This window comes from Eublepharis macularius, chromosome 5 (assembly GCF_028583425.1).
Source record: "Eublepharis macularius isolate TG4126 chromosome 5, MPM_Emac_v1.0, whole genome shotgun sequence".
Lineage (NCBI taxonomy): Eukaryota > Metazoa > Chordata > Lepidosauria > Squamata > Eublepharidae > Eublepharis > Eublepharis macularius.
Window position 1 is genome coordinate 24,873,435 of NC_072794.1, and position 21,050 is coordinate 24,894,484.

At 44.0% G+C, this 21,050-nt stretch overlaps 1 protein-coding gene across 1 annotated transcript in view; it reads right to left on the bottom strand.

Moving 5' to 3' along the window:
- The window catches only part of CACNA1E (calcium voltage-gated channel subunit alpha1 E), a 378,426-nt gene that overhangs the window by 83,259 nt on the left and 274,117 nt on the right, over positions 1-21,050 (bottom strand). The window contains exons 24-26 of the mRNA XM_054979594.1: positions 16,976-17,035; positions 10,718-10,824; positions 7,799-7,810 (exon numbers count right to left, since the gene is read on the bottom strand). Coding sequence (XP_054835569.1) covers positions 7,799-7,810; positions 10,718-10,824; positions 16,976-17,035 — 179 coding nt within the window. The remainder of the gene's footprint in view (positions 1-7,798; positions 7,811-10,717; positions 10,825-16,975; positions 17,036-21,050) is intronic.

The window sequence follows — 21,050 nt, forward strand, 5'->3', positions numbered from 1 at the left end:
AGATTGCAAGTTCTTTCGCACTTCCAACATAGCTATGTTATCTGAGAGACGAGAAGTGCAGACACAGTTCTACAGGGATATATTTCTTTCAGATCAGAAAGAACACTGGAGGCTTATGGCATAATTTATAGATATATGATCAGAGCATAGTGGAAGACGCCCCAAGGAGGCAGCAGGTCTGCTGATTCAGCACCAGATTTCCAAATAGCAGCAGTATCAGCCAACTCCATCTAATCACTCACAACTGCTCTGCCAAACTCCGTGGCTTAGGGCCTCACTGTATATTTTACTTTTCTGGGGTCTGCCCCTGGGTCTTGTTGACAAGCAAAGTCTGGGAGTTTTGTGCGCAGAACTCAATTTCCAGGGGCATGGTGCTCCAATTTGGCTTGGGACCATGGAGTGCATGGAAAGAAGCATTTCCCCTCACATAATTTTCCTGATTTGACATGCCCCCCACAGGGCTGCTATTTGCACCGTTAGTGGAACGTCCCCATAGTTCACATGCGGCCCATCATGCTCAGTTTCCCCAGTACAGCAAACACTGGCACACCGAGGCCATTTCAGTTTGTGAAAAGAAAGTTTAAGCCAACTTTCCATACAGAGTGCAGTTCCAGTCTGAACGGGGTCCCTGTGCACCTTGGATTCCAAGAATGGAACTCCCAGACTTTGTTTGTCAACTAGACCTGGGAGACATCTCTGGGGAAGTATGTATAATTAAACCCTCAGCCTAAATTCAAACTGCAAATGTTTCTACTTTAGCCCCTAAACTCTGATTAGCATCACCTTCCCAAGACTGGAGAGTGAAAGATTCCAAGTCATTAAGGATCAACCAGATTCTTCTGTTACATCCCTAGATCTCTCATTTGGAGTATCATAGATTTTAATCTAGACCTCAAGAACTCATAACTGAATGAAAAAAGCACTTATTTTAAGATGCTCCATGTAAACATAAAAGAAAAATAGAATATGCAAATTTAACCACTGAATTCATCAAGGCGTTTAGTCAACTAAAAGTTAATTAATCAGCAGACAGCCCTGCTTGAACATGTGACCCAGTCTTCTCTGAGAGCCTTAAATTGGCTTAGCTACATAATAGTCACGGCAGGGCTGTACCACTGAAATTAGCTATGAGCCTACATAACTTCTCAATCAGAACAAGTTGCAGTGAAGGATGAGCAGGCTTCCCCTCTTCTATTCCTTTACAGTTCTAGAATTTTGTTCTGCGCTGTTCTACATTTCACCCTAATTTAAGTTCACCTCGGAGAATTTCTAAAATTAATTGTAGGATTATAGCACAAGTACTTTTGCTGCAAATTTTAATTCTTTCAGTTCATTAGCACCTCCAATATCACTAGGATTATGTGGGCACATTGATAAAATACAGCAAAAAATATAGAGATATGTAAGGTTCCATGAAAAAAAATCTGTGTGGTGTTTTTGTGCCCTGGAGTAGGCATAAGCTCCTGTGCCCCTGGTAAAACCGACCGCAAAAAGAATCCTGATGTGATCATATACACAATCCCATCAAGACAGATATTTACAGCATTTCATCAATGCACACATTCACTTTAGGAAAGAAAAAGACCAGATAGAGCCACGTTTGATGAGGTTCTCGAGTTCTGTGTCCAGAACTCCCCATTTTTTAAAATTCAGTTATCATAAGTGCAGGAGATCGATTGGGACTGGGATGAGAGCAAAGGTTTAAGTCTCCCCATATGCTATTTTTTCCTGATCTAAAATGGCACTAGGGACTTGTCCTGCTGGGGAAATATACAAACAGGGATATAAGTACCTATGCCTAATAACTCTGAAGAGCCATTTTAGACAAGAAAAATGGTGTGTGTGGGTGGGGGAGGTTTATACCCCTTCCCCTTGCACCATGGTTCTGGTCCAAATCACAGCCTCACAGCCACATAATTAGATTTTTTTTTTTAATGGGGTGTTCCAGACATGGAATTCTGAGCATCTCACCTGGTTTGGTCCCAGGGGAAATGACAACTGCAATAACCTATGAAGGCACAATATTTTGTACAACATCTGGATTTTTAAAAAGCCACAATGAAGGAAGAGTCATGAATGCATCCATTCTACTTTGGAAACAACATGTCAGGAGAATTTGAACTCCAAAAGTTTGGGGGAAATTGGAAATCATCCCTAGAATTTGAGGGCTAGCTAGAGTGGTAAGGCTCAAAAGAGAAATAGTTCTCAATGTGTGTAAATTCTCCAGATATACTGTATAGCAGATGCAACTCAGTAAGAAAAGGGAAACAATAATCTTTGATTCCATTGAAAAGCTTCCATATGTGGGAGGGGGGCAAGCTGGATTTGGGCAGCAACATCGGCACGGTCAAGGGGGAGTTAAGCCTTTCCCTCTTTGTGTGGTTTCCCATAGAGAAATCCCCACTTCCTCCTGGAGCTACTCTAAACTTCATTAGAGAAAAAGAGCTATATGGACAGTTGGGGGAGAGGGATTCCATGGATATTTCACATCTTTTACCTGAAGATGCAGCTAGTATTGCTCAAAGATTCCCAGAGTTTACAGAAAGAGTTTGTATAAAGGTGAGGGAAATTTGTGAAGTTCCATGGAACAGATTAAGAGAAATTAAAATACTTTGACAAAAAATATCCAGAGTCTCAGGGCATGACTGATATGGCCTATGCATAGGGAGAGGTTGCCCAGAGAAGAAGGGTGCTGAGATCTTGGCCATTACCTTGAATGAGAGCTAATTTTATCCATATGGGGATCAAAAGGCCAGCTCCTCCTTTGGACCTCATACACGGCTACTCTTACTAGAATCTGGAGGTGGGGGCACTGGATTCTTCTTTGGGAGGTACTAATGGTTCAAACACACATGAGTGCCAGTGTCAACTCATAACTTATGCCCACATAACTTATGCCCACATGAAGGCTTCAAGATGCCCCGAAGACATCCCTTCTACTGGAGAGCAGCATATTCAGAAATGGATTGACTATGTCTAATATATTTAACAAAATGAAGCTTGCTTGAAAATACAATACATCTATGTATTTTGAAGTCTAAGATCATAGAAAGCTTTTACCATACACTCTTGGGAAGGACTTTGAGGAAGGCACCTAAATCAGCCCTCACTGGTATATAAGACAGGTGAGCACTTCCGTACTTTGTTCTCAGATTTGAAAAAAATGTCTACTTGGGAATATACAACTCTGAATGAGTAGCTTTGCAGGGTTATTACACACTGCCTGTATCTTGTTAAGCACCATGCGCATGGTAGAATATTGGATGAAGCTGCAGTGCCTCACCATCTTGTTCTTCCATTTATCCGTCTACCTTCATCTCCCACCTTTTGTGGGGCAGAAGAATCCTGCAATCGAAAGCATGCTTTTTGATTCTGTTAAGAGCCTTGTTTGGTTCAGTAGAAAATGATGGGTAGAAGGGCATAGATGGAGGAGTGGAACAGAAAGTGTGGTGCTGAATCCTGTCCTACTTGGAGTTTTTTGTTTTTTGCTTTTTTAAAAAAAACGTCAGTTACCTGGCAAGGCCAGACTACACGTTACAAAGTCCTCAGGTTGTGTCCGGGTCTGCTACAAGGACTCTGAGTTACACAAGAGCTGACACTTCCCTGCTGGAAACTTAATTCTCAGGTGTGCAGGGGCCCAAGTCAGATCAGGACTACAGTATGCAGGGAGAGAGGACTTACACATTCCCCCATGCCATTTCCCCAATCTTAAATGGACCAGGGAGAGCGCTGTTTACTCAATTGGTGGCTTCATGTGTACCGAAGGGATATTCATTTACTCTATGAGAATCAAGCTACAAGGAATGAATGACACTTGAATGGCAAGTGAACAGACTCATGTGTATTCCTCCCTGTTCACTTGCGCTCCTTGCGCTCCACTTGATCACTACGTGATCAAAACTACGTGATCAAGTGGAGCGCAAGTGGAGCGCAAGTGAACAGGGAGGAATACACGTGAGTCTGTTTGCTTGCCGTTCAAGTGTCATTCATCACGTGTAGCTTCGCCCTGAGGCAAACAGCACTCCCCTGTAGATGTTTGAGGCCAGGAAAACAGCACAAGGAGGAAAGAATAAGAGCCTTCTCCACACACGGCCACGGCCCTGATCCAAATCAGAGCTCCTCCATGAACTGAGTTTCTAGTTGGGAACTTGTAACTCACATGTGATTGAAAGTTTTGGCAGTGGACTTGGGCATAATAACCTAAGCACTTGTAACATATAGCCAGGCCACACACACACACACATGCAGCAAGGCACTTTGGGTGTGAAATTAGCTTGCAAGAGAGCGCTCATGACTTTAAAATATAAAATGAGAAGCAGTCATTATGAATTTCCAAAGAAGGGAAATTCACAGCTTTTTTTTGTTTTTTTGGTAAGAGATTTGTCCCATTGTCTAGCTTGTCTCACACTTACAATGTTTTTCAGACTATCTAACTGAAAAGTACTTCCCTGTAATTTTTCTATTGTTTTCACCAACAGGGAACAAAACCGCTGCCTTCTTAATGACAGCTTTTAAAAAATGTGGAAAATGAGCCACCATCTCAAAACCAGATTGAAGTATTGGGGGTGGGATTTGCAATCAGCTCCAGATTTTGCAGTGCTCAGATCTATTAGGGAGGTGGAGGAGAGAAAGCGCTCCTCTCAGATCAAGTTTCCATCAGCTGTTACTCTGCAGGATAGTGACTTTAATTAGCTTGTATTTCCTCTACCTCTGTTCACAAAGTCAATGGTGGTGAAGAATTAAGAGATAATACGTGTGTGGCACATTTTGGCAGCTGAGGAGGAAAATCCAAATGCCTCCTTCCCTCTGAGTAAAAAACCAACTACCACTAAATAACAGCTGAAATCTGCCACCTGAGGCTTGGCGCAAAGACATATTAAGGTTTCTTCTGCGAGTCTCTCTACAGAGCACATCTGGCACATGCTGAACATGTGTCAGGAGATGCAATGAGCCGGGAAGGGTAGTTTAAAAAGACAGAGCCAGCGGCAGGGAAAAGGCTTTGCTATACACTGGAGCTGTGTGAAGGGGCTGTGAAATGCCAGAAGGGAAACCTCAGCCCGTTATAACCTCTCCAGGTCCAAGCCCAGCTCTGGAAGGCAGCTCCAGCCCATTTCCATTCCTCACTGCCTTCTGGTTGCAATCCCACAGTTTTAGACTGGAGAGGTAAAACTGACAGTCTTACAGGAGGCAAAGATGAAATAAACAAACCCTCTAAGGAGCTCTCTCTGCCGGCTCTGTCTTTTAAAACTACTCTTCCTAACATTGCTTCTCCCTATCCTTGACGAACATGTGCTGAGGCATCTTGTGTAGAGACACTCTGTGTTGCTTTAAAAAAAAATTTTTTTCTTCTGCAAATGCAGCAGCAGGGATTGCTTCATCAAGAAAGAGAATGGCATGGGGATGCAGATGGAAAATGTAACCCTTTCCTCCCCAGCCGTTCTCTTACTACAAATAACATCCCAGAGCTGCTTTTATTCCTACTGGGAGAAAACTTACAAGTACCTGTATCTTTCTCCAGTGGGGAGTTAAAACCAACTATGAGGTGTTTTTTTTCTAGCCAAAAAACGCCCCCAAACAACTGCAAAAGAAGAAAGGACTGAAGTGTTTACTCTCTCAACCCACACCTGTTCTCTTGGATAAAGCAATTGGAGGTCCAATATGTTGGGATGGGAGGCGGAGCCTTTTAGGCTGTGCTGCCATAACTGTGGAATACCCTCCCAGGAGCACGATGACTGGCCCTAGTAAAAAACAGCATTTTCCAGAAGGCTTTTGACACTCACATATACTGGATTCTAGTTTTCTTATTCCTCTGCTGCTGCTGTTTAAAATGTTTCCGTTATTATCTCGACTTAGTTAATTTGATTCTTTTATACCTTTTTCTTTTATAATGACTGTTAACCATCCTTACCATGATGGGAGAATACAAAGAGATGGCTACCTTGTAGATCCCCCGACATATCAGTATGCTAAATGCATAGAGATCTAAAATCATATATTAAATATTTATCCACTGCACCTTTGCTTGTCTTCTCTCCAAACTCTGTATTGGTATGTTCCCCCCTTCTTCTGTCTGTTAACCATCTTGGAGATCTTTCATAATGGGATGGCAGGATAATAAATGAAAGTCCCATAGGAAATAGTGACATGTACAGTAATCAGGACTAACTTCTTTTATTGGTTTCTTTCAGGCTAAGGCTAACTTTAGCTGGGCTCAGGGGCAGGCTGGCCATTTAACTTGTAGGGAAATTTCTCAGTGGGCTTCTGCCCTAGAGAGCCACTGGTGTCCAGCAGCAAGCCAAGCCAAGCCCCCGTAATTCTGCCACCTCCTCAGGGAACATTGGCTTGGACCCTTCACAGCAGCAATGATGCTCAGTGTTGGCCTACTGACTGCCTCCTCCTGCACTACTCCCAGTTTGCAGGAAGAAACAACGTATGAGCCAATGCCTGCTGTCGGTACTACTGAACTGATTGGCTTATAGCACCCCAGACACTGGTCTGCTTGGCTCAGGGCCGGATCTAGGGTTCCCGGCGCCCGGGACAACTCAAGTCCAGCCGCCCTTGATCCGGCCCTGGCTTGGCTTTCTTCAGAGCTATTTCCCTGGTCAGTCTATCTCTGCCTGATCTTCTGGTCTCTGCTTTCCTGAAATTTAATCCTGAGTACATTGAAGCTAAGTTTAATAAGTGAGTGAGACAACCTTTTCCTTTTGAAAGCCACCAGTGAAGCGTAGAGTAGCTGAAGGGAGGAGCACACATACACACACACACACCCCGCAATGCTACCAATTCAGAGACAGCCAAGCGCTCCTTCAACCCTCATGCCTCAATAGCAGTGCCCTTCTGTGAATTTTCGCTTCCTGCTTGTTCTCCCCTCACTGTGAAACCAGAAAACTGGGGGAAGGTCTTGTGCCTAGCCATTTTAAGGCCATTTTTTTGTTGCCTGGCTTGGTGATATGCCTTTACAATATGACAGAAGTAGAAACAAGCAGCATTTAAAAAAAATGGTTTCCACTTCATACGAACATTCAAATACCCCTCAAAGACATTACATCAGCACGGAGTGGCGTTCATTTTCAGGAGCGAGGCTCTTATATTAACAGCTAAAGGCACAAAACCTGCCGTTTTACAGGTAACACTCCCAACAACTAAAAATTCAGTTCTCCTCTGCAAAGGCCAAAAAAGTCATTTTTGAAGTAAGACTATCCAGCTGCTGCTAATCTGATCTTTTTATACAGTGAGTATATTACTTTAAAAAAATATCTAAAAGAGTCTATTGTATCCATACCCCAGGAACAGAGTCATTCCTGATCAAGGGCCTTCCTGTACTGCTCTTATACAGCTTTGAGAAGAACTGCTACTCACAGCCCTCTGTAAGAGGATTTTGAAAATCCTGGGTATAGCAGTTTGTCAAAAATAGCTCTGAATATGATTTTTTTAGAAGAGTATATGAAATGAGACCCTCCAAAGTTTCATAAGCCTCTGCTATTCAATTGATGATGAGGGAACAATGCTTTGGCACAAATAGGAGGATGGAATTTTTTTTCCATGCACAGAATGCTTCGTAATTATATACAGTCCTCAGAAAATATATATCAGGATCAGATCATGTCTCTCTGAACAGCAGTTACGTCGCGCTTTTTGATAGCATGGTCACAAAGCACTCTTCTCAAAGGAGTGGGGCAAGGGAGAAAGCCGATGTGAATCGGTTGTAACAGAGAGATAAGCAAACCAAGGTCTTCCGCTCAAGCCCTGTTTCCTTCATTCGAAGCCCCAAAAGAGAAACAAAAAAAAGTATAATTACCCCAAAGCATTCCTGTGAGTAAGAGCCCAGATGTGCAGTTCACAAAGCCCGATCGATAGACAGATGGAAAGAAAACAGAAAAGATCAGGAAATTGGGCCATCAGCAGAGGGCAAAGGAAGGAAACTTCTGGTACAAGATTTGCATTTGAGAAGAGCGACAATCCCGTCTCTCAGCCTTGATATTCTGATGTTGCATTCATGCATCCACTCCAGGGCTTTCTCTCTTGGATTCGATTTACTGAGGACCACTTAATACATCGTTTTAAAAAAAAATTAAATATACACCTAAAAGTGTGAATACGACAAATGTGTTTACACATTTCACACAGCTGCACTTGGCAAGGCGCTGTGATTGGTTGCAATTTACGTTTCATGGCAAACCCTGGTTTATTCTGTGGATAATGTGTGAAATGGCCATCTGAGAGTGCTTCTCTTTAAGGGATTATTTTAGGCCAGCTGCCACAGCTTTTTAGATAATAGGAAGCAATGGAAATTGTGCTGCTTCTGACCACCGTTTGTCCAAATGGAACACGTGAGTGGCACAGAACAAATGCAGGGTTGCAGAGAGCAAACAGAGGGTTTGACTCCACATTACGAAGTCCTTATGTTTGTTGGGGAACTACACAAGGGCTTTTGTGCCACACAAATGCACACTGGTTCTTTTTAGTTTGTAAGGCAGGGAAAAGTGGCTATAGCCTCTTCCCTTGCTCTTTTTGCATCCTCAAACAGCCATGGAACATCTGTTGGCTCCACTGCAAAAATCATATCACGTGGCTACGTGTAAGTTTCACAACAGAGCCAACAGTGGTTCCGCTAGGATTTCTGAGAACATGAAATGAGGGGCGGAGGGGAGGGGGAGGCTGAGGCCATTTCTCCCTGCCTGCCATGACTGCAAACAGAAAACAGCTGGTGTGCATCGAGGAAGCATAAAACTGCTATTGCATGTGTGACGCAAAGTTCTCATGTTGTTCCCCAATGAATACAAAGACTTTGTAATGTGTAGTTGGACCCATACATCTGGACCCCTCTCCCGCCCCTTGGGACGAAAAGCAGCTTAAGGGGACAATTTGGAGAAGAAAGGGAGAGGAAAAACCAGGTGCAAGCAAACACATTGCAGTGCAGAAAGAGATAACTACTCCTGTGCTCCAAATTGCCCCCCAAACTGCTTTTTCTTAATGCCCCAACAACTATCAGTCTTTTGTTACATGCATTTCTTAAGGCATGCAACCACACTACAGACCTAAACTGCATTAACTCCCATGGCTTTTATCCAAAGAGCCCTGTGTTTCTGTTAGACATTCTAGGGACTAAGGTCTTACTAATATGGCTAACTGTCTCCTAAGCAAAGTCACAGCCTTCTACACAGATGTAACTCTGTTTAGGATTGCACTGGAATAGAGCTAAATTCATTAATTTTGAATTAATTTTATTAGGGAACTTACATTCCATCTTTCTACTTTTTTTTAAAGCACTCAAGGTGCTAAAAAGCACCACAATAAAACACAATAATCACAAAACAATGTTAATTACGACACAGTCACATCATCAACAAACAAAAACAGATTAAAAGAATTCAGATAAAACAGGACACAAAGTTGGAGCGAGCAACATCACACATCACTCAACTGTTTGATTAAAAAATGTTTAAAAGGCCAATGAATTTTTAAAAGGGCTCCTTGACCCTACAAGAGGGAGCTTGTTTGAGCTGTGGGGTAAATGAACAAGGTCAAGTGGAATGGGGCAAGGTGGGCAGATGAATACTCAAGAGACCAAGTGAGCTAGTAAGTCAATGAATGTGGGCTTTAAGGTGTGGCGGAAAGTCAATGAATGAGTATCTTAGAGCCAAACTACAAGTGACGCCTTACACAGGTTGGACACTAGTCGGCTTCCCTCAAGTTTTGATGGGAAATGTAGGCATCCTGGTCTTGCAGCTGTAATGGACAGCCAAGCTGTAAAACCAGGGCGCCTACATTTCCCATCAAAACTTGAGGGAAGCTGACAAGTGTCCAACCTGTGTAAGGTGTCACTTGTAGTTTGGCTCTTAGTCTATGTGACTGTGGACATTCTCAGGGGCCAGACTGACCCTTTAATCTACTGAAAAAGATCCTGGCTGTTCTGGAAGGCCACTGTCAGCCAGAAGGAAAATTGAGCTGAGCCCTAGCGGAGCTGGAAACACCACAGTGCCACTTAGCACTGGTAAGGTCCCCGCCAAGGGATCCCGGTGCTACAGCTGGGGATTTGGGGTTCAGCTTGCTCCTGGGTTGCTTTAATGTCCCCGATCTGCCCTGGGACTTTCTGTTCTTTTTTTAAAAAACTACTGCTTATACTCTTCGGGGCATAATACAGTGAAAAATGGCCCAGAAAGAACTGGGAAGGTTTTCCATCATGTTTTTCTTGCTTCTGATTCCTCTGCCTTCTTGAGTCTCTCATATTACATTCTGAAATGCACCTCTCATCCCCCTGGGTGAATGTCAGGGAAGCAATGGAAACAAAAAGTCAGAGTTCATGAGACACTGAGATATCTGCGATCAGCTACTACCCCCAGTTTTTAAAGCCAAATTATAGCTGTGGGTGGCCTTGATTCACATGGGGAGGGGAATGGGAGGTTAAACCTTCCACCCCAAAATGGATTTCTTATCAAAACTAACCTTTCCACCTCATTATTATCCCAGGAAGGGGAGAAAAAAAGATGGGCATCCAGCTGCTGTTCGTCTTTCGCCCCCTTCCAAGGACAGACAAGGTAGTTTTCAAGAAGCAAAATCTTGCAGGACTGAAAGATGAACCTCCCTTTCTGCTCCCCGTGCAGCCCTGATACAAATCAGGGCTGTCCATGGCTGCAATTCTCCAAAAACGCTGAGATCTATCTCAAAGAGAAGGATCTAAACAATCCAGGAAAGGAGCTAATGTGCAAAAACTTACGCCAAGGCAAAGGCCATCAGTGCTCCAACCACCACAATGAAATCCAGGATGTTCCAGAGATCCCGGAAATATGATCCATCTTGCAGTATTAATCCTTGGTCTATCATCTGTAGAGAAGATAGAGAGAAGTCCCAGGATCATAAACAATGGAAGAGACCAAAAACCATATAGCCAAATCCTACGTTCTCAGGTGTGGGTCCTCCACTGTTTAGTCCACTCCACCCAGTAGATCATAAGCAAGCAAGAGCAATGGACAAGACAACAAACGAAGGCGACCAGACTCACCTGGGCGCCCGGTTGCCGCCGGCGGGCCTGGAGGAGGACGGGGGATAGCAACGGCTGGGTGCCGGCTTGCCTGGGACGCGTGGGGCCGGCCGGTGCCCAATCAGTTCAAATTCTGGGGCCGGCCAATCATGGCGTCCCAGGCCGGCTCGGTAGGGGCGGGGCTTGACTGCGGACCTCCGGGCCGCAGTTCTCACTCAGGTCCGGCAGCTGGGTATTTATCCAGCTGCCGTCCCCGCCCCCCTCACTTTTGCTCGGTCGGCAGTCACCCACCCACCTCTCCCTCTTTTCTGTTTGTTCTTTCTGTCACAACTTTGGCGGTGGTCATTGGGTCAGATCCCTTTTGGGGGGAGCTGGGGGTATCCGGGCCCCAGGCTCCCCGTTAAGGAGATTCCCATAAGGAGTCTTGGGAGTGAGGCATGGGGATGCATGCCCAGCTCGGGGGCTGCCACGGCATCCTCACTCCCAGGTGGCAGGGGAATCACCCAGGGGTGTACACCCAGGTGATCTCCCCCTAATGCCACTCCTTGGTTTTCCCTCCCCCAGCCGGGGTCTGGGGGGGGTCGAGGCTCATCGGCTGGCAGACGGGTCAGCCGATGCTCTTTGGGATCTGACCCACATGCGGCGCCAATACTCCTTGTTTGCTGCTGTCAATAAAGTTGTGGCCATGTTTTATCCAAAGCTTGTGTGTGGTCTCGGTTTGTTGCGGGTCTCCCGGCACCCTCCTCTCGGCCTAGGCGGCAAAAGCATTAAGTGAGTGACCATTTCTGGTGCATCTCTGGTGCATCCAGTGCAATAAGCCTATTCAATCAAAGCCAGTGGAAAGATGCAACAGGATTACCTGACCTCAGAAGACATAAGCATCACCAGGGCTCATTTCGAGGGGGAACGTGCAGGAACACAGTTCCGGTAGTTCCCCAAAGAGGTCACATGTCAGGTGGCCCCACCCACCTGACTCTCGGCCATTTTGGGCCCGTTTCGGCCTGGATTGGGGCTGAAATGGCCGGATTGAGCCTCTGACAGGTGGTGGATCACTCTCCCACTCAGCAGTGGCCCGATCCTGACCATTTTGGGCCCCTTTTCAGCCATTTTGAGCCCCTTTTTGACATTTTGAGCCCAATTTCTTCCCTGAATGGCCAGGATTGGGTCCAAAACAGCCAGAATAGGTGATGTCAGGGAGTGTGGCATATGCAAATCAGTCATACCAATGACACACTTCCGATGAGGGCAAGAGGCATGGCATATGCTAATGAGTTATGCTAATGAGTTATGCTAATGAGTTCCTCCAGCTCTTTTTCTATGAAATGACCCCTGAGCATCACACAGGAATAAGCCGAACCAACACAGATGCTGCTGGTAGCACAACCAACTACTTGATCAAACAAGTCAGATCTTCCTTAATAAAACTATTTCTTGCCCTATGGGACTCGGCACATTCTTTCTGCTGGTGGCGTCTGGTTTGGGCCAGCCTATTACATCAGAGGTCTTCAATCCATGGACTGGAACTGCTGAGCCCTATGATGAGCCCCTATAGAAAGCCACCATTTGTTGCTGCATTTTTGAGGCTAAGGCACATGTGCAGCAGAGAACAAGGACGGCATGCCTTCTTTACATGCTTGTTAAGAGGAGAAGCTGAACAGCAAATGCAAGGTAACTCCATTGAGAGGATCCCATGATTACTCATCCTCATGTCATGGGGGAGACCCTGTTTCATGGCAGAATTGTCCCACCTCGGCTCATTGTTTCAAGGGGATGAAAAACGAGAGAGCTCTAGAATCAAATGTTAAAAGGTGAGAAATGCATTTGCAAAAGGCAGTGCAAGTAGAGGTGGAGGGGACAGGGTTGTGGGTGTTTGCCGTTTTTTTGTTTAAAAACGGTTTGAAGACAACCTCCCACTCTAGATCAATAGAACAGGAGTATGTTGTGGGTTGAAAGAATTAAAAAATTCAGAAGTTGCAAATTAGTGTGGCTATGGGGGAAGGAGGTAGATTTGTGTCATTCCTTAATAATGAGCCGTGGGTGCTCCCTCCCCCCCACCGCCAAATCACTGTTTTCCCTTTATATACCTTACAAAATAGGTTAATTTTCTTATTTCATTTTTTCATTTTCTATTTTTTTTTATTTGGAACAGTTTTCACAACAAAAGAAGCAATACAACAGCTTATCTAACTAGCATAATTACAGTGAGTAAATCTGAGAAACAACGTAAGCCTTAAGAAGATTGCACATATTATGCAAAAGGTAACCATTTTGTGTTCACAACATTTTTTCAACAATTTTCAACAATTCTATTGACCAAATGATCAAACAAGTTCAATATGATTTCTTTTTTTCACTCCATATATTCATCCTCTAAGCATCTGAAGGACTCCAAGTTCAGGAGAGGCTCCTCCCTGCACCTAATGAAATTGACCTAATTGGATCAGGTAAGCAGCTTCTATTCAAAAATATACTAATTCGTGGTAATGTGGTAATGTGGTAATTTTCTCAATTCAGATACCAGGGATGGTTCTCCACCACCCTGAACTCTTTGAAGGATGTAAGGGGGTAAAAATGCACTAAACAAACAATTGCCGTTCAGGTTCTTTAGCTAAAGTTTCTGGAGATGTCACAACTCAGTTCTAATCGAAAAGCTAGCTTTCAAAGAAGTATGTACATGTCAAAAAATGTGGCTTGAAAGCTGGACAGGGGAGCAGTACTGACTGTTTTTTTGTGCAATGACATCAGCTGATTCCGCACACGTTGGATAATGCACTTTCAATGCACTTTATCAGTCGTTTGAGGTGGATTTTTTGTTCTGCACACAAAAAAATCCGTTCCAAATGATCTGTAAAGAGGATTGGAAGTGCATTATCCAACATGTGCAGAATCACTCATCCAGATCTTTCATGACTATGAAGTAATCATTCTATGTCTGAGATCCCTGAAAGTTATAATGCCCTCCCCGCCCAGATAACTACCATTTGAGAGTGCTGTTGTGTCATAGTTGCTAAGAACCTAACAATTCAAACCGATCCACAATTATACCCTTCTGAGCCCACTGACTTCATCAAAAAGGGTAATCTCTAGAGTTCTGATGAAGTTTTTTCCTGAAAGGCTTCCCTCACCCAAACAGTTCCTTCCACTCAGCCGCAATAATACTAAATTACTTTACAGGACTAGATAGACCATTTGTGTAAAACTCTGAATTGCTAAATACGTATTAAGATCCATCCTCTTCTATTAGTACCAGCACAATTGGCCTCTTGAGAGCCAGTTTAGTGTAGTGGTTAAGAGCGCGGGACTCTAATCTGGAGAGCCGGGTTCGATTCCCCACTCCTCCACTTGAAGCCAGCTGGGTAACCTTGGGCTAGTCACAGTTCTCTGGAGCTCTCTCAGCCCCACCCACCTCACAGGGTGTTTGTTGTTGTGGGGATAATAATGACATACTTTGTAAACCGCTCTAAGTGGGCATTAAGTTGTCCTGAAGGGTGGTATATAAATCAAATGTTGTTATTATTATTAGGGAAAACTGTCTTCCTATGTGCATTTCTTCACCTGAAATTCCATTGAGTCAGATTTTTTTCATTGGATACGGCCCACAGGGAGAGGACTGGAGCAAAACCAGGGTGAACCAAAATCAAATTGTACTGGCAATGGAGGAAGCACAAGGGATCTGACTAAAAGGACTAAACAAATTCACGGAGGGTGGATCTATCAGTAGCCATCAGCTGCTAAATAGCTAAACGGAACCTCCAAGTTCACACCAATTTCAGTGCTACTTAGCATCTAGTGGGTCACTGCTACAAACAGAATGCTTGATTAGATGGACCTTTGTTCTTTCAGAGGGCTCTTCTTCAGTGAACAGGGCTTGGGGTACCTTCCCAACCCCATTTGGCCATATAAAATATGTCCCTGTGACAGATGGCTTGGTAAGCCTTAGCCCCTTTCTAGCTTTACAGCAAGTTTATGAAAATCAGAATACCAGTTTAGTTCTCCAGATACAGATCTGAAGCCTAATTTTAGAAGCACGGCTTTGTGGGAGTGACATTTGAGTAATGACAGGGACGGGAGAGGGATTCTTCTAAAAAGGGGGCAGTTTGTATCCAATTTTGCCCTTCTTGAGAAGCCATTTCACATTCTGTTCCCATTAAGGCCAATGCTTGCCACCCACAAAGAGGAAGTCAGAGAACTTGTCACTGTAAACTGAGATTGCACGAAAAACCAACCCACTGCTTCTCCCCATCCTGCCTGATTTTGGCAGGCTCAGTGAATACTGAGGAGAGATTGTTGGTAGACAAAATTCACACACACCCTGCCCAGTATTATGCCTTGTATCTCCCCGTTCACAATACTTTGTACCAGGGCTTTTTTTCTGGGAAAAGAGGTGGTGGAACTCAGTAGGTTGCCCTCGGAGAAAATGGTCACATGGCCGGTGGCCCCATCCCCTGATCTCCAGACAGAGGGGAGTTTAGATTGCCCTCCGTGCTGCAGCAATCTAAACTCCCCTCTGTCTGGAGATCAGGGGGTGGGGCCACCGGCCATGTGACCACTTTCAAGAGGTTCCGGAACTCCATTCCACCACGTTCCTGCTGAAAAAAAGCCCTGCTTTGTACAGGACTTTGTGTATTACAACTCAACATGAGAAGTAATCAAAGAAGGCACTATGGCTTGGATCCTATGAAACATGCATATAAGGGTGCAGTTCTTCCCTGCCCCCATAACTCTGTGAGACCTTCAAAATACTAGTGCCCTGCAGTCTGGGGGAACCTGCAGTGAAGAGGGGGAACCACCTTCCCCTTCCTTTTCCAACACTGGAAATTCCACTGGTGCAAGAGTAGTACCAGCTTGCTTCTCATCCTACATGCAGTTGCATGTCTTTTTGTTTAAAGAAATCTTGCAATTTCCAGCATTTTTTAGGTCCAAGGGGACTAGTGGGAGAGGGTGGGAAAGACTAACATCTAGTCACATTCTTACGGCTGCACTTCAGAGGATGTAAGCGGATGACACCCATGCTGTCATGAACTAGAGGATCCCAGATACCCCTTTTAGGACTTGCCTAACTGAAGGGCAAGATAAAATCAGTTATAGAACAGCAGGTGGAGGCCAGTTCCAAGAAGATACAATGGAGATGTAAAGCAGATGTACAGAAAGGAGCAATAAATGGAACTGATGGGACCAGAATTCCAGGAAAGGGCTTACCGTTAGAGGAAGCTTAGCAGCGACAGGCAAAAGCAAGGGAGGGAATGGTGTCTACGGAGAGGTGCTTTTTTACACTGACCCAGGGCGAAACTACGTAATTTTTGGTGAAGTGGGTCTGGATTCCTGCCTCACTTTCTGCAGTCACACAGCAGCTGCAGCAATGTCATTTAAAAAACTGGTGGGTCCCAACTGAGTCTGGAAATGCGGCATGAGGGAAGGAAGGGCTCCCGCCTCCCTTCTGCCATTTTCCTGAGCCATAGTTCCAAACCTAGACCTGACTCACCAAAAATGTATCATGTAGTTTGCTGTCAGGAAGGAAAACTTTTTAGAAGGAAGGAAAGGACAGGGGAAATCACAGTGGGAAAGAATGGAGCAAATCAAAGAGCCCATGAATTGTGGTTGTTGTGGGTTTTCCGGGCTGTATTGCCGTGGTCTTGGCATTGTAGTTCCTGACGTTTCGCCAGCAGCTGTGGCTGGCATCTTCAGAGGTGTAGCACCAAAAGACAGAGATAAAGCCCGGAAAACCCACAACAATCATCGTTCTCCGGCCGTGAAAGCCTTCGACAATACAGCCCATGAATTATACTTGGGCAAGTGATTCGTGATTTTCCAAAATGAATACAGCAGCTCCAGCCCAGTTCCTGAAAAGGCCCGGTTCTATTAATCTCTGCTGACCATACAGCACCACAGATAGCACCATACAGGAAAATGTCATGGAAGAATGGCCATTGCTTTACTAAGCACAACGTTCAAAACATGCAGCCCCCCCATTCAGTACATACTCCCCCCCCTTACCTTAATAACCATCTCGAAGGTGAACACACCAGTGAAAACGTAGTCAAAATACCTCAGGACCTGGAAAGATAAAAAAATAGCTGAAGGGTATATTTTTGAGGAGCACGTTCACATCTTTAAGTATCAGCGTGTGACCTTCTGTACTTTCTGTACTTTAAGTATCAGTGTGTGACAGTATTATGTGTGACCTTCTGTACTTTTTCAGGGTACTTTCAAATCCATTCGTTAGCATTCCAGTTCAAATCAGAGCCCCCTTTCTATATCACTGAATTCTTTCAAGTGCTTTTCATCAATTTTAATTTCAAAATTCCTTGGTTATGAATAAAAATATGACTTTTTAATCTGTTGCCTTTTCATAAAGCACCCTAGAAGGTTTATAAAAATTCTAAAATAATAATCATTAAAAAAACAGATTTTGGGACACAATTCAGTCCACAGGTAACCACTTTAATTGCCAATGGCTTCAAAGAGGAGGGGGTGGGAATATAAACAAGAGCTTAAACTTTCCTATTGAAATAATTGGGAATTAAAAATACAAAAAGCTAGGCTGTGCTCCAACCATTCATGACAGAAGAGCAAATTAATAGGACATCAAGGGGCTCATTAAGACAAGTACAATCTAGCCATACATTTTAAATATTTTACTGATGATCAAATATAGAATTAATATATGGATCACAAATGCCTCCATAATTCCATTTTCCCCAGAAGTGACAAATGGAACAGTGCTGTTTTGGAAGTTGCCCTTTGCAGCTTCCAGGCGGTCTTTCCCCCTCACACTAGACTGACATTGAGTCAAGCCCACTTTGTTATTGTTAGGGGTTTTTTTTTGCCTCTAGCAGAAATATAGACCAATTCTGCCATATTATGCTTTTACTACTTTACAAACAGGGTGGGAAATTTCACTCCCTACCACAAACCCACCTTCCTTCTCCCTCACATTCTTCACTGCTTGTCCCTTTCCCGATTCCCAGGTTCGCCCCTCATCTGTCACTTTTCCATCAGCCCATCCCCTCACAGATTCTCCCCTTTTCCATCTTCCCTCCCTCCCATCTGGCTTCACTTTCCATCTTCCCCATCAATCCTTCTTTCTCCCCTACTTACCTCAGATTTCAAAAGTAAATGGAAGCAGACATTTTGGATTACCTAGGCAACCAGACTGTTCTCTGTGGTAGCATAGGCAATCTATATGGCTGCTTTGTGAGATCTTGGCGTTTTAAAAGTTTTTTTAAAAATTATCTCTTACTTTTTAAAAAATTAAAATTTTCCTGGAAAACTTGGGGCTCACCTCAGATTCGTAGAAACATGTCCCATTTCTGTATCTGCCTTCAAATGCGTGGACTTTTTGATTGGCGCTCTGAGGGCAGGTTCATAATTAGGTATATACATTATAGATCCCAAAAATATGAACAGCCCATAAAACTTAAGAACAAGTGGCAAGCCTCATTCTTGCATGGAAAGGAGAATGAAATGGCCTATGCTACCATCTGTCAGGATTCAGGAATCACTCCATCCCGGTCTTGGACTGTAGACTGAGGCCCCTTGAACTTCCCTGCTGCCAGAATTGCCAAGAGCCTTAAGGGAGCAAGAAAAAGGCTTCTGGCAGCAGGATGAAAAACCTATCCTTGCTGGTTTTTGTGCCAACAGAAGCGTGATATGTAGAAATTAGCAAATGAAACTTTTCATGGCACTGAAGTAACTACATTGCCACCTGTTAATTGTCTCATATCACATTGCCGTCAAAGGACAGCTCTGAGGCTCCTCCCAAAGTCAGCAACTTTAGCTGACAGGCTGGCCGTAGATGTTTTTTGTTGCAGCTTGGCCTAGGCAGTTCAATGGCAGAGAAATCCAGTTTTGATCTCCAGCATCTCTAGTTAGTAGGTGATTGGAAATACCTCTCCCTGAGACTCTGGAGATCTGCTGCTGGTCAGGGCTGACAATACATAGATAGGCCAACGTTTCATGTACCCACCTATCCAGCTTCCTTCCTACTTGCCCTTCTCTCTGTGACTTAAGCATTTTATTCCACCTATGCCCTGTCTTCTCCCCTGCCCTGACACCATCCCTGCAGCAATCACTTTACACAGACACTAATTGGACCTACTACCCCAAAATGCAGCCCATACATAAAGCACCAAACTTCTTTTATACCTATTTATCATCAAGCTGCAGCATGTTGTTTGAAAAAAGCCTGGTTCTCCGTGCATCTAGGAGCAGATGACCTGGAGGACTGTATGTGAGGAATCATCCTGGCTGCGACTTCCCAATTCTTACATAAAATCCCTACTGCCAACAGTATCATTCCTCCTCCAAGCTAATTTGCTATTCACAATGGCTCACTAATTACTACCTTGGGGATCAGAAAAAAAATGTATATACACTGAATTGGGAATAGGAAACGGAGACCAAGCATTAACAGTCTCAGCAGCAGTACATGTTATTTTTTTATGTTTAAAAGAAGGCAGCAGAGATTCTAAAGTCCTGCAGTGCAGAAAGTACAAATAAGATGCACACTCCCCACTCACATCCCTGCAGTTAATTTCCCCTGGTTCAATTGACTTATTTGTCCTTATTCCTGATTCTGCTCTGTTCCTTAAGATAACTTAGTTTTCAGTTAATAATTTCTCCCTTGCCAAGTTTTCATCTCCCCCTGAATTCCTAAGCAGTTACACTTTTCTAAGTCCATTGAAGTCAACGGGTTTAGAAGAGTGGAACCCTGTTTAGGATTGCTCTCCAAGCCTCGGGATTTGAAACACCAATGGATTGACTGGGGTTCACCCTATACACAACCACACAAAGGAAGACCAGACCTCCTAAGGAAAACCTTCCTGTATTAAAACACCACTGTGGATTATGTGATACTCCTTGGTTCCTATAAAGACTTGCATACTGGTCTCCGTATCTAGAAAGCGTGATCTTTTTGAATACAGGACAGCATTTGCCTTGCTTCACATCTGCCTTTGCCTCTCCTACTCCCCAGTGACACAGGAGCTGGTTCTGAGAATGATCAAGGTTTGTGTTGTTGACACTCTTTATGTTTTTCATTGAGCATAAGAAATTATTTGTCAACATCCTCAACATTCCACCAATTTTGTGGTCAAAGAGGCAGTTCAGTTCTCCATTGACAGCGTATTAAATTCATCCCAATAGAGTCCAGTATAAGATTTAACCATGTGCAATCATGTCAGTCAATCATACCAAGAAGGTTACCTTAAGGTGGATTTACATATGGTGATTATCACAATTACCCCATGGACTGATGCTCATGAAGAAATTCTCATGAGAAATTCCTAGGGCCACCAAAGCGAGCCAGAGCCCTGGGCAAGACATAACCTTGGGGCCCTTCTCCTGTCTCTTCACCCTCATGCTGTCAACAGAGAACATACTGTACCTAAGTACTCGGAATAGTGAAATAATATGTAATCATATAATTTAGTATGCAGTATTAGATTATGATAAACTCATTAACCATTGTAAATTCTGAACCACTAGACTGGCAAATAGACTTCCTTTTCATAAGCCACTGCCATGGAGGTCAAAGATAAAAGGTCGGATGGGCACAAACTTGTTTGTGCACCGACCTTAGGAAATATGATGCTGGGTGTCCTTAGCTCTATGGGGCCCCGGGGCAGTCTGGTCCCTAACCCACTCTCTACATCTCTACATCCTTGGAGGGTTCAACTCTGGGCTACCACAAACTGAAATACTGAAAGTTCTAGGCAAGCTTTTTGCAAATTTCTCTAGAAAAGGGGAGTGGGGGGAGGTAGGAGGACGTATGTGTTCAACCCTACCACTATAATAACAAAAACCATTGTAAGACAACCCTCCCAGAATTCCAATTAAATAAATTTACTCTTTTGCCTTTTGCTTTGAATTTAAACACATGATCAGAGGAATAATGTAAAGTAGTGTTTCAGAGTCCACCACTCATATTGCAGATGGGGAACTTAGGTGTTTGACTCCACATCCCTCCATTCGCCCACCTAAACATTCCCTGCACATTACAATACTAATATGTCAGTTTGATAATTAGGTTAACCCTTTTCTGTAATAGCCAATTTTTTTAAAAAACCAG